This window comes from Calliphora vicina, chromosome 4 (assembly GCF_958450345.1).
Source record: "Calliphora vicina chromosome 4, idCalVici1.1, whole genome shotgun sequence".
In the NCBI taxonomy this organism is placed as follows: Eukaryota; Metazoa; Arthropoda; class Insecta; order Diptera; family Calliphoridae; genus Calliphora; species Calliphora vicina.
In genome coordinates, this window is record NC_088783.1 from 102849515 (window position 1) to 102863435 (window position 13921).

The 13921-nt window shown below is 30.3% G+C and overlaps 1 protein-coding gene across 1 annotated transcript; it reads left to right on the plus strand.

Annotated features, from left to right (window-relative positions):
• Positions 1-5017: 5017 nt before the first annotated feature.
• On the plus strand, positions 5018-11753 carry LOC135958121 (zinc finger protein 135-like). Its single transcript, XM_065508986.1, has 3 exons — positions 5018-5360; positions 8887-9117; positions 10267-11753. The coding sequence occupies exons 1-3, from the start codon at positions 5070-5072 to the stop codon at positions 11602-11604; spliced, it is 1860 nt and encodes a 619-aa protein (XP_065365058.1). The 5' UTR covers positions 5018-5069; the 3' UTR covers positions 11605-11753.
• The last annotated feature ends 2168 nt before the right edge of the window (positions 11754-13921 follow it).

Sequence of the window (13921 nt, forward strand, 5' to 3'; positions counted from 1 at the left end):
CATCAGTTACAAGTTAAAGAACGCGGTAATTTAGCAGTAAGGGTACTTTGGCTTATTTATTTCTTTTCATAAATTCAAAACAAAGCCCATTGGGCCAAATATGGCTTATATTATACTCAACAACAATAATACTTTTAAAATTATAAAAATGATTTTAATTATGACAAAATAATATGTACATATACAAGGTGGCGCAAAACTAATCCTCCTATCAGAAAATGCTATAAATTTTGCGATTGTGCGGACCTTTTTTCTTCGAAGACGTCGCGGGCCAAACGGTTACTGTGAATGGTGAACGCTACAGAGCAATGATCAACGAGTTCTTTTTGCCGCAACTTGATGAATTGGGATTGGAAAACATGTGGTTCCAACAGGACGGTGCAACGGCACACACTGCACGTGCCACAACCGATATGCTGAAGGATGCATTTCCCGGGCGCCTAATCTCCCGTTTTGGCGATTTGCACTGGCCAGCAAGATTGCCTGATTTGACCGCTCCAGACTTCTTTTTGTGGGGCTTTTTGAAGTCGCTGGTTTATGTCAACAGCCTCAGACTCTTGCAGCTCTTAAAGACAATATCCGTCAAGAATGTGAGGACCTATCGCCGGAAGTTTTGGCCAAATTGATGGAAAATGCCAATGACAATCAAATGCTCAAATGACAATCAACTGTGGCGACGGCCATTTACATGACATCATATTCTCAACATGATGTAAAAAAAATTAAAAGACCAAATAAAAATAATCCACAAAAAGAATCAAAGTTTTTAATTTTTTTTTAATTACAGCCAAAAAACATCGGAAGTTTACTTTTGCGCCACCTTGTATAAACATTTTTAATATAAATTAATACAAAATAATAATAATAATACTTTTTAAATGTAGCTATAACAAAGTTGTTAATGCAAAAAAATATATATTCAAGGATTACATATTTCTTTCAAATAATTAATTAGTTTTTTCTTAAAAGTCTCATCAGAATAAGAAACAGATTTTAATTCCCTGGGAAGCGTATTCCATACTTCAGATACCCTCCCTTGGAATGACCTTTCATATACGGCAGAGGCAATCTGAGAAAATATCTGAATTCCTCAATGATCTAGAAAATTTAAAGTTATCAGCTATATATTTTGGACAATTTCTCCTGATAATTTTGTAAAATGGTAACAAAATTCTTGAATCAATCAAATGTAAAACCCATAAATTTTAAAACAAATTCTGATACATGCTCTCTAACCCGCAATCTGTATATATACAGTGCCGGACTTAAATATTCACATAGCATACATACAGATTTATCTTAATCTTCCATATTTTTTAAAAGAAGCCTACAACTTTCGTACGGGTTTCAAAAAATATTTATTTACATATAACTTATTGAAATATATGGAAAAACTAAACATAAGTTGGCACATATCAGAAAAAAAATTAACAAATGTTTCGAAGTTCGATTTTAAGGGGACAAAAATATTCACACAGTTTCTAATTTTTAATAGGAAAATAGTTTTTTTAAATAGTTTAATATTTTGTTGAGTAGGCTATCTTTTTAATGACTTCTTTTAATCATCTTGGCATTGAATCGACCAATTTTTGGTGACGTCTGCTCCAATTCTTGTAACAGGACTTCTTTAAGTTGAGTCTTACTAATAATATGGTGCATTCCTACACGTTCGCCCAATTTTTCCCACAGATGTTCTATGGGATTCATGTCAGGTGATTGAGGAGGAGTCGGGAGAATGTGGGGAACATGATGCACTGTCCATATTCGGACGTCATGGACTGTGTGTTTGAGGTCATTGTACTGTTGAAAATATAAATGTTCCCAATTTTTAACTTTAGAGAGCATTGTAGTAGGTTTTCTTTTAAAATATTGTTACGTTTTAACCTTTTCAAAACGTTAGTTTATTTCCTTTAAATAAACCGGATACTTTTGATTGCAAATAAAAGCCGTTTAGTAGTTTGAAAATTGTAACAACTCTTTATTTCTTTAAAATGTACAACAACAACAGAATTAAATAGCCACTCAATGTTTTTTTTATACACGTTTATAAATTCTCAGAATTACAGACACAATTTATAATGTACACGAATTTACTTGAAAAAAACACAACACACTTTAAGGCACTTAGATGATGTTTCTTCGTAAAGCGTCTCTGAACAACTCCCTCACGACAGCAACCTCTGCCACTACTTATAACACTGCATTACCATCTAGAAAGCTCTTTAACTGTCAAAGTTCGAATATTCTAGATCATACGCCATATGTGGTGTACTTTCTACAATGTTCTTTAACTGAATATTCGAATACAGCGTTGCCAACTTACGATCAAATCAACTGAAAGCTTTTATTTAACAATGCCCACAGATATGTTACAGTCTGCCATTACAGCACTGTTATTTGAAAGCATTATGCTACTTTTAAATCAGCCCTTAAAATCGTTATATTTGAATTCAAAACGCGAATTAAGTAATTCAGACTGCCGTGGAAACATGGCATTAAGTAATAGGGTTCTATCAAAGTAAATTAATAAAGTAGACTCAGTAGAACAGCTGACTATTTTTTTTACTTTGGTCTGAACTGTCAATTCACTTGTGGTTGTTGTGGCGAAAAATACAACAAGCCCAAAAGCAAAAACAACAACAGGCAACTTTGACAGCTCAGACCTTAAACCAAAAACAAAATTGCTTGTGGTTTTTGTAAATGTTGTATTTGTTGTAGTACTGTCGCTACTTTATTAATTTACTTTGGGTTCTATAAGTCGATTGTTCGAAGAATCGACTATTTCCTGAAAAAGGTCGAAAAGTCGAAATCGACTTTTTGGTCGGAAAAAAGGCGAACAATCGATTATGTTATCTCAAAAGTCGAATAGTCGAAAATAGTCGATAAAAGTCGACTTTTTAGATTGTTAAAAAAAATATTGCACTTGCATTTTTTGTAGTGTATGCTAATATATGTAAATAATAAATAAATGTTTATAAAATAAAGCTTTTTTCTACACAAAATTCTTACAACATTATTCTAACTATTATCGCCTTGATAAATTTAATTTTTATTGCTAAACATTACAAAAGGCGCATCAATAAATGTAGAAACCATGTATTTTTTACAAGAATTGGTAAAAAGTCGAAAATAGTCGGAAAGTCGAAAAAAGTCGAAAGTTCGAAAAGTCGACTTTTCATAAACTACCAAAAGTCGAAAGTTCGAAAAGTCGACTTTTTAAAAAACGGAAAAAGTCGAAATGTCGAAAAGTCGACTTTTTGTTTCAGCTATAGAACCCTATTAAGTAATTCAGACTGCCGTGGAAACATGGCATAAAAACTAGCAAAGGAAACCCAAGGCAAGGCGAATTTATACAAGGTGCTATCAGTTCTACAAATACAACAATTGGTCTTAACAAATGTCAAAAAACAAAAATGAAAAAATAAACAAATTTGTATTAAAACTTAATGTAGTGTAGATAATTGTATAGTGAGGGCTTTACTTATTTATGTAAAAAATAAATATTTTGTTAATATGATTAGAATATGTAGATATTTAAATATAAAAACAAGCTTTGACAACTGTTAAAACCAAAAAAAAAAATTATCAGCTGTTTGACTGACTCCACCTTGTATAAATTCGCCTTGGCCCAAGGCTAGTTCATACAAGGTGGTGTCAGTTCTACAAAAACAACGATTGGTCTTAACAAATGTCAAAAAACCAAAATGAAAAATTAAACAAATAAGTATTTAAACTTAATATAGTGTAGATAATTGAATAGATAGGGTTTTAATTAGTTATGTAAACTATAAATTGTTTTCAGCTGTTTGACTGACTCCACCTTGTATAAATTCGCCTTGGTAAAGGCTGTGTGCGGGTTTTTTTCTTTTACACTAGTTTTATTCTCTTTGCACTGATCAAAACAAATGTGCACAAATATGTTTGCTATTGAATAAAAACATCAACGGATATTTTCATAAGAAATTTGGTTCAGTGTACGCACATCGTAACACTAGAATTAGGGTTCTATAGCTGAAACAAAAAGTCGACTTTTCGACCTTTCGACTTTTTCCGTTTTTTAAAAGGTCGACTTTTCGAACTTTCTACTTTTTTCGTTTTTTAAAAAGTCGACTTTTCGACTTTTCGAACTTTCGACTTTTGGTAATTTATAAAAGTCGACTTTCGACTTTTTAGTTAAATCGACTTTTTTGACTCCGACTATTTTCAACTTTTTACCATTTCTTTTAACAAATACATAGTTTCTACATTTATTGATGCGCCTTTTGTAATGTTTAGCAATAAAAATGAAATTTATCAAGGCGATAATAGTTAGAATAATGTTGTGTAGAAAAAAGCTTTAATTTATAAACATTTATTTATTATTTATATTAGCATACACTACAAAAAATGCAAGTGTACCAAATTGCAATAGTTTTAGTATAATGTTGCAATTAAATATTTTTTTTAACATTCTAAAAAGTCGACTTTTATCGACTATTTTCGACTTTTATCGACTATTGGACTTTTTTCGACTTTTATCGACTATTTTCGACTTTTATCGACTATTCAACTTTTTTCGACTTTTGAGATAACATAATCGATTGTTCGACTTTTTTCCGACCAAAATGTCGATTTCGACTTTTCGACTTTTTTCAGCAAAAAGTCGATTGTTAGAACAATCGACTTATAGAACCCTATGTCCAGGGCGAAGCCAGTAATGGAAGTACCAACAAAATTTAAATATATTTTTGCACTAAGGACTTAATGAAATCCAAATATACATACATATGTATATTTTCTAAAAGGTATTTTTTAATTATAATCACAAATACACACATATTGCCCAAATTTTAAAATATTTCAGATAATACATAGTACCTATTGACAATTTTGAATTAATTGGAATTTTCCATTCCTGATTGATATGTGGTAGGTAAATTAGCTTTACGTACTGTAAACAAATAAAAACATTACTGAACATACCCCATTAAAAATATACATAAGTATATTTTTGTTTGGTTCGATGAGTAGTGTACATAGTGAATAATTATTTACAATTGTAACAAATATTGTAATAAATAAAAACAAAAATGCAAACAATAGCACAAGAAATGCCAAATTCAGTTGGCTACATTAAATGTGGCGAAATTCTGAAATCTCAAAAGAGTTTCCCGGATCCATACATCCTGCGATGTATACAATGTAAAGAAATTTACCTGCTGCTGGAGTCATTCATATTTCACTTGGATGACACTTGTAAGAAAACAGTTGAAGCCAAAAAGAACTTCAAAGAACAAATCAATGAATGCGAAGTGGTAAATGAGCCAATGGGATGTGAAGAAGAGCCACCAGTTAAATTGGAAAATACAAATGCCCAAATGGTAAAATCATAATATTTACATACATATATACACAGCAATATGTATATGCTCATTAGGGTGGTTCTTAAATACAATTCATTGAAAATTTAACAAATTCGCAAACAAGGTACAATATTATCAAACCTATTTCAATACTTTCTGCATTATCAAATGTAGTTGAGCATGAATCAAATGATAAGTTCGTTATCCAATAAAGTCTCTGAATAACAATATCCATTTCGTAATGACTTAAATATTTCTTCTGAATATCCATGGACTTAACCAATTCGTTTAATTCAATGAATTTTCAAAAAAAAAAAAAATATTTAGCTTGTATATGGGCATTCCCTGGGGTCACGAATGAGTGATTTTCGGATGTTATGGGTGCTATGACCGATCACCATGAAATTAGGTCATGTGATTTGTCTTTATGAAAGTTATTTATGTTGAATTTTATGTGTGTACCAATATTTTTAGGAGATTTATGCACGTTAAAGTGGGTCTTATATGGGAGCTATGACTAAGTATGGACCGATCATAATAAAATTTGGTGACATGAATTCGGTATATATAAAACTTATTTGGAACGATATTTGTTTATATACCTATACAAATTAAACATATATGACCGATAAAGTACAATTTCGTACGTATATTTGTATGGAGGCTATGTGAAATAATGGACCGATTTCAGACAGTTTCAATAGGCTTCCTTCTTGGGTCGAAAAAATTATATGTACCAAATTTTATCGAAATATCTTAAAAATTGCGACATGTACTTTGCGCAAAAGGCTTACATGGACAGCCAGCTAGACGGACGGACGAACATCGTTTCAGATCGACTCAGAAAGTTATTATGAGTCACAGAAAATCACAGAAGATGAAATGCATCATTCTGTTACGTGCTAAGAAAATAAATGCATTCTTTATGAAAAAAATTTACTTATTTATTTACACCTTTCTCTTCTTAATTTATTTTAATAGAGTGAATTTGAAGAAAGTGTGCAAACATAATATTTTTTTTACATGTAAAATAATTAAATATAAAAATGCCTTTAGAATCTAAAGTTTAGATTCTAAAGTTTAGAACTAGCTTAAAAAGAAAATATAAAATTTTCCAGTTTCCAGCCCAAATTTCTCAAATAAAACAGCTGGGATATGCTATGAAACCATTCTATTATAAAAACATGGAACTAAAACACGATGATTATCAACATTTTATTTTTCGATCCTGGTAGACCATTCAGGGAAAATGCCCATTTCGAAAATTATTATTGTTAACAATGTTGTGTCAGAAAGTCTTTTTCTCCACTCTGCAGTCCCTCAATGTTCTGTAAAGATCCACTTATGTTTAATTTATAATGGAATCTACTCAATATACTCCTTTCCTCTTATATTCAGAGGTAATAACTAACTTTTTGTTCTTTTTGTAGATCACCACAAATGCTAAGCTATTGTTCTTGATAAGAAACTGCGTTTTAATAATCATATTGATTCTTTTCAGGTAGAATTTGGAATTCGCATTGGCTTTTTGGGCTTTATACTGAATAAATGAAATAAATTAATAAAATATATAAAATAAAATATTTGTTTGCCCTTCATGTGAGGATGAAACTAGCACATGCGATTTTGATATGTCATCTTATGTATGGTTTTGAAGTTATATCTGGTACTGTTAGATTTTTCCGTTAAAGATTAAGATGATATGTTAATGCAATTGTATGATTTGTTTACAATATTCGACATAGGCACCGTACTTCATATTTTGTGGAAATTCCGTAATTTGCGTATGCTTTACAAGTAAATAAAGTGCCAGAATTTCTCCAGAATTCTAAGATCAACATTTGCTAGGTCTTTCTTTGTCAGTGGTTCATGCCATTGAAACCGAGTGCCTCTAGAGTTACGTATTTTCACCAACTAAAAACGACTTAAAATTTAAACTAGTGGGATACATTTCTACTTGTAATTAACTTCGGCTGTTTCTGTTGTTTATTATATGTATATACATATACACTGTCTCAAACAATTGTCCGTACCTCATACAGCTGAAAATACATTTGATTATGATTCAAAAAATATTTAACCGATTCGAATAAAGTAAATGTTTTTTAAAAGTTCAACAAGTGATTATTAAAATTGCCAATTAATAGTAAAATAAAAAAGGTTCACATTTATTTTTAACAAAAAAATTAAAAATTGTTCAAAATATCTGCAAATAAATCACAAAGCTGTTTAAATCACGAATAAGAATTTTACGAATGTACAACCGTTTGTGTAATCTCTTAATAAGATTTGAGAGACAATTTCATTGGGACAACTGTCAGATACATGCTATGATGAATAATACAGTAGAATATTTGACGATATTCCACTATATCATTCAACAGCTGGCTCTGTTGTGGTTTTATCTTCTTATCCGCCACCAAAGATTCTAAAATAAACTGCAAAGTCTCCGGCAATGCAATTGAATTGTCCCTTTACGCCGCGCTTTATCTCAATAAACTCCCACATCCCTGCACACTATCAGCTTTTTCACGCTCTATAGTTGTCAATATAAACTCCAGGAACTTGCCATAATCACGAACATCCCGAGCATTAAATGACAAACGGCATAATTGGTAACACGTTCTTCATAGCGTCTCTCGTCCAGCAAGGGTGGTATACAATTGAAGACAAAGCCTATATTGCGTTTCAAATAATGCTTAAGAACCATAAATAAATAAGCGAAACACACTAAAAGGCCACTCCAATTGGTTAGCATCGTGACTATTTAGCAAACATATTAATCTATCCAGGACACGTTGAAAATAGGGATAAAAGTCTTCTCTCAAATCTCTAGCCAACACATAATGTAGTTAGTAAAGACTGCAGTATCACGTTTGTAGCACAGGCTAGTTTTATAAAAGAAAGTCGACCACAAAATCCTTTTGATGCAACAATTGGGACAACGTAGAATTCCTCTGATAAACTTAAAAACATCCATTTTTTTTTAAGTCTGATTGAAAAAGGTATCACTATCTTCGGGCAGCTTTTAATTGTCATGGTCTATGTCTTAGATTAATCCGTTTTTTTTATTTATTTTAAATATAAATTGTAGTATTGTGAACTGTTACATACTACACATATTTCATTGAAAATTGGACTCCAAAGATTTTCATATAAATTGGTTGTTAATCATCTTGATTTGGTTGATATACAATGTCCTATAGTTCTTGGCCAAGTAAAAAATCTCTGTATGGAAATGGAAAAAATATCTGTCGTATATTTAACTAGCGTTGCCACGCAAATTATCAAGAGACTTCTCAACTTATTTATGACCTAGATGTAAGTAAGCAATAAGTGGACAATTCGAGCTATAAATATTGGTTAGTGGTACTTGAAAATATGTGATATTCATAGGGAATATATAAAATCCTTCAATAAATAAAATGGCATTAGAAAGTGATATTCGAAAAAAATGTGACTCGTCTTTTAGGGAAGCTGTACGTCTTACACTAAATCGATGCCAAGTATAGTGGAAAAATAACAAAAATATATTTTTATTTAGGAGGATCCATTAATTGTTATCAAAAATGAAGCCGATACTGAAAAATCCATTATTAAAATAGAGCCTAGTCACTTCGATGAAAGTAAAAGCCTTGCATTTGAAAGTTCATCATACTTTGATGACACAAGATATCTAGATCAAGATGAAGAAGAGTATGTCGAGGAAGGTGAAACCTCTATAAGCAGTCAAGAAGAATGTGAATCTCAAAATACTGAGCCGGAAGAGGTTGAAGTAAGTTCAAAATAAAAAAAAAAAAAATTATTACATTTTCGAAAATCCAAATTTATATTCGAAATATTCAAGGTGCTCTAAAAGGATGCAAATAAATTAATAATAAAATAATAGCGGTATTCACAATCTTGTGGAAATGATCTTGCGTCATTGCAAATGCAAAATCGTATAGGTTTTTGTGTGTATTTTGTTATTGGATTACCGTATAATTTTGCATTTGCAATGATGCTAGACCATTTACACAAGATTGTGAATACCGCTAATGTTTCATTACACTATACAACACCAAAAAAAATTACGAGGTCTGACCAATAAATTTTGATAGGGGAGACAAAAAAAAAGACACGTGAATCGGTGTTTTCAAAGTTTACATCTGAATTTCATTTGAGGACACGTTAAAGTTTCCCAACTCTGGCACATTCTTATTGTTAATCGTCATAAGAAACAATGTGATCCTTACATTTTAGGTATAAAATATGTTCAGCAAAGTTATGTAAAATGTTACGGAGAATATTTTTGTATAATATGTTAACCCTCTAAATCCTCAAGGCATGTGTCTTTTTTGTCCTTTTAAAAATGAGCAAAAAAACACCATTACAACAGGGATTTAAGGGGTTAAATGTTGCGCAAAAATATTATCCGTAAAATTTTACTATAAGTCCCTGAATACACCAAAACGGAAAATTCAACCAGAAAGTCAGAAATAAGACACAACAAAAGAGAGCATAGGGTTAATTTCGCATTTAAAAAGAATTTTATTTCACGTATAATTAATAATCCGTTTTAATGGTAGTTTTTGCACTTTTTTAAAAGAAGGACAAAAAAGACCCATGCCTTGAGGATTTAGAGGGTTAACATATTCTACAAAAATATTCTCCGTAACATTTTACATAACTTTGTGGAACACATTTTATACCTAAAATGTAAGGATCATATGGTTTCTTATGAAGATTAACAATAAGAATGTGCCAGAGTTGGGAAACTTTAACCCGTCCTCAAATGAAATTCAGATGAAAACTTTCAAAACGCCGATACACGTGACTTTTTTTTTGTCTCCTCTATCAAAATTTATTGGTCGGACCTTGTAATTTTGGAAAAAATTTGATTTTGTTGTATAGTGTTATTTATTAATTGTATATTATTTTCCAGGTCATACAAAAACCTTCTAATACAAATGGTGTATCATCGTCTTTTGTCAGCAATTTTATGAAATCAGAAGAAAACGTTACCGTTTTAATTGCAGCCTTTAAGGATCAACCCCAATTATGGAACAAAACTATGCCATACTATGGAAATAAATTAAAAAGACGAGAATATATGGTGGAAATTGCTCAAGATCTTCATTCAAATCATAACATAAATATTAATGGAAGTCAAGTGTCTGCGGTTATTGTGCATTTGTATCGAAAATATCAAGATGATTTACACAGAGCGCAAGAGAAAGATGAGAGCAAAAGGCAAATGTATGTAAAGCCTTGGTATCTTACACAGTTAAACTTTATTAAACCTTATTTAGAAAATTTTTCACTGGAGATTATAGGTGTAAATCAGGCCAATTTGATGCCAGATCAAATTGTTCAGATTTTGAATATATACAGATGTTTACCACATCTTTGGAATTCCAATCTAATTGAGAACCATTGTAAAAATAAACGACATGAAAGTATACTGGAAATGCTGAAACAGGTGGAAACAAATATGAATATAAAAATTAATGAAAATGAATTGGAATTATATTTACGTACAATTCATAATAACTTTTCAAGAGAGAAACGACGAATATTGAATAATAAAAAATCAAGCAAATCCGATAATGTCGATCAGCCTAATAATGATTATTACGAATGTTTGATGTTTCTGTATGATCATGTTCCTCCCTTGAAGTGTTCTGTGTGTGGTGGTGAATCTATAAGTCCATTACATTTTAAAATACATACATCTACGCATGATGGTTCAATGCCTTTTTCATGTTCCCAATGCAATAAAACATTCAAACGAGTTAATGTTTACACAAGTCATGCGAAACGTCACTTCGAGGATCTAAATTACATATGTAAAGAATGTGGCAAGAAGTTCGTTAATTATACCAATTTAAGATTGCACATGCGTATTCATACCGGTGATAAACCCTATTGCTGCGAAATGTGTGGGGATTCATTTCGATTCCTACAAACTTTAAGTAACCATCGTAGACGACACGAAAAACGTTATTTACATACATGCAAAATTTGCTCTCAAGGATTTTATTCGAAAATGCGCCACGATGATCACATGAATTCTCATATGAATATACGCCCGCATATATGCGATATATGCAATAAAGCATTCATCACAAAGAGAGCCCTCAAGCAGCATAAGGTTGTTCATGAAGATGTACGAAATTATGCTTGTAAATTGTGTGGTAAAACGTTTAAACATAAAACTGGCGTAAATCAGCACATGAAAACACATGATATTGCTACCACTGATGAAAGAAGTACTATTTAAGTGATAAATACTAAAAATTAACTATTAAAATATCTTTTTATTTATATTCATTTGTATATTCTGTTAATTGTATAGAAAATAATTTAATGTTTATATTAATATCATGACTACAGGATTTCGGTCAATAAAACAGCTATTTAATTTAATAATGGGTACGTTCTCAAATACTAGTAATATTGCATAAATGCATCAAATTGAAACACTGCTTTATTTTTTACGTTAAACATTTTTTTAATGCAATAGTTGTGAGATCACTGCATTAATGATTTTGGAAAGTTCAGACGTTAGGATGCTAAAATGAGCAATAAAGGATAAAACTTTGTATATCCAAAACATAATACCTAACTCCCATTAACACGAAGTCTGGTTATGTGTTAACTAATAGTTAAACTGACAGTTTTCATACACAAATAATTTTAACCAACCGTATAACTAAATGGGGGTATTATGAAGTTAAATTTAAAATTTATTACAACTGTCTGTTACTTTTTCAGAATACTCTTGTAACAGTTGTATTTTCTTCTGGAAATAAAATTTAGAATGTGTTCTGCCCTTAACAAAGAGGTAAAGAAATCTTGTGGGTACTTTTTAAGAATTTAAATTTTAAAGTGTACTTTTGGTACATTTTTATTAAAACATATTTCCTGAATCAATCTCCGCCGGGCATTCGCGGTGTAAGGTCGTGTTTTTTCATTGATGGCAGTTTTTAGCGTTTACTGACTTTGAGTGTGTTTTTCTGCAAAGTAAAAAAAAAACTAACTAATATTTTTCTTTCTGTCTCTTGCTACTTTTTATATTCGTTTTATTCTTATTGGATTACTTTTAATAATTTTTTTTAAATCCTATCGAATGTTCGCAAAATGAACGGGGTTCATCCCCCTGACTATAACCGGTTTCGGAAGCTAGCTTACTCGTCCGCAGAGACCGAAAATAACGGGTTCACTTTTATTTCAATGGTAAATTCTCATTTGCAGCCATTTAAAAGTAATTTTTTGTGATATATCACTGAGAGAGTGATTTATTCGAGAACATTTTAGGTTTGGGGTTGAGAGAAACCAAGATGTTAAATATGCCTTGAGAGAAACAGAAAAGAAACAAATACAAAAAATAATCTGGATGAGTGATTTATAATTTACTTTTTTCGTAAAGGTCAGCTTGTGACTTTTATTTGCGAACATGAAAAATAAATGGCAAAAATGCATTTGATGCAAATCAACGCTTAAATAGGTATATAAAATTTATCAAAAGATTAATAACAAATTAAAAAGAAATCTCATTTCTGATACTCAGACTTCATTACTTCATATTTATCATATTATTTCCATAATTTTTTAAAAATTACTAACAATAGGTCTGTTCATTTACTTTCCCAGTAAATACTTGCAACGAGAGAATAAAATCAAAATTTACAAAATTACTCTCTTAATTTCTCAAAAATAGTAAAAAGTAAATGAACGCTTTTCCAGTAACAATTGTTTTATACACACAATTTTCTTATTTTATTCCTTTTAAAATGTATAAATACTCACATTTTCTTTAATTTTATTGAAAATTCTTTTGTTTTGGCATTTTTTCACCACAAAACAAATGTTCGAACAATCGACTTTTTGCTGAAAAAAGTCGAAAAGAAAAATTGACTTTTTGGTCGGAAAAAAGTCGAACAATCGATTATGTTATCTCAAAAGTCGAATAGTCGATAAAAGTCGAAAAAAGTCGAATAGTCGATAAAAGTTGAAAATAGTCGATAAAAGTCGAATAGTCGATAAAAGTCGACTTTTTAGATTGTTAAAAAAAAATTTAATTGCAACATTATACTAAAACTATTGCAATTTGGTACACTTGCATTTTTTGTGGTATATGCTAATATAAATAATAAATAAATGTTTATAAATTAAAGCTTTTTTCTACACAACATTATTATCGCCTTGATAAATTTTATTGCTAGAACTATGTAGAAACTATGTATTTTTTACAAGAAATGGTAAAAAGTTGAAAAAAGTCGAAAATAGTCTAAAAAAGTCGAAAATAGTCTAAACAAGTAAGAGTGCTATATTCGGCTGTGCCGAATCTTATATACCCTTCACCAAATTATACTTCAAAATTTTAAATATTTTTAGGTAAACAAAATTTAATTTTTTTTCAGTTGTTTTTTTAATTTTTTGGAAAAAAATTTTTTTCGATTTAAAATTTTTTTTTTTAAATTTAATTTTTTTTTTTTAAATTTTAAAAAATTTTTATTTTTAAATTTAAAATTTTTTTTTTTTTAAATTATAAATTTTAATTTTTTTTTTTTTAAATTTTAAAATTTTTTTTTGTT

Bases quoted from the DNA above. Each gene is read 5' to 3' on its own strand.
- LOC135958121 (XM_065508986.1), top strand. From the start codon at position 5,070: ATGCAAACAATAGCACAAGAAATGCCAAATTCAGTTGGCTACATTAAA. The intron at 5,361-8,886 runs GTAAAATCATAA...ATTTTTATTTAG, and splicing joins AAAATACAAATGCCCAAATG to GAGGATCCATTAATTGTTAT. The intron at 9,118-10,266 runs GTAAGTTCAAAA...ATTATTTTCCAG, and splicing joins CTGAGCCGGAAGAGGTTGAA to GTCATACAAAAACCTTCTAA.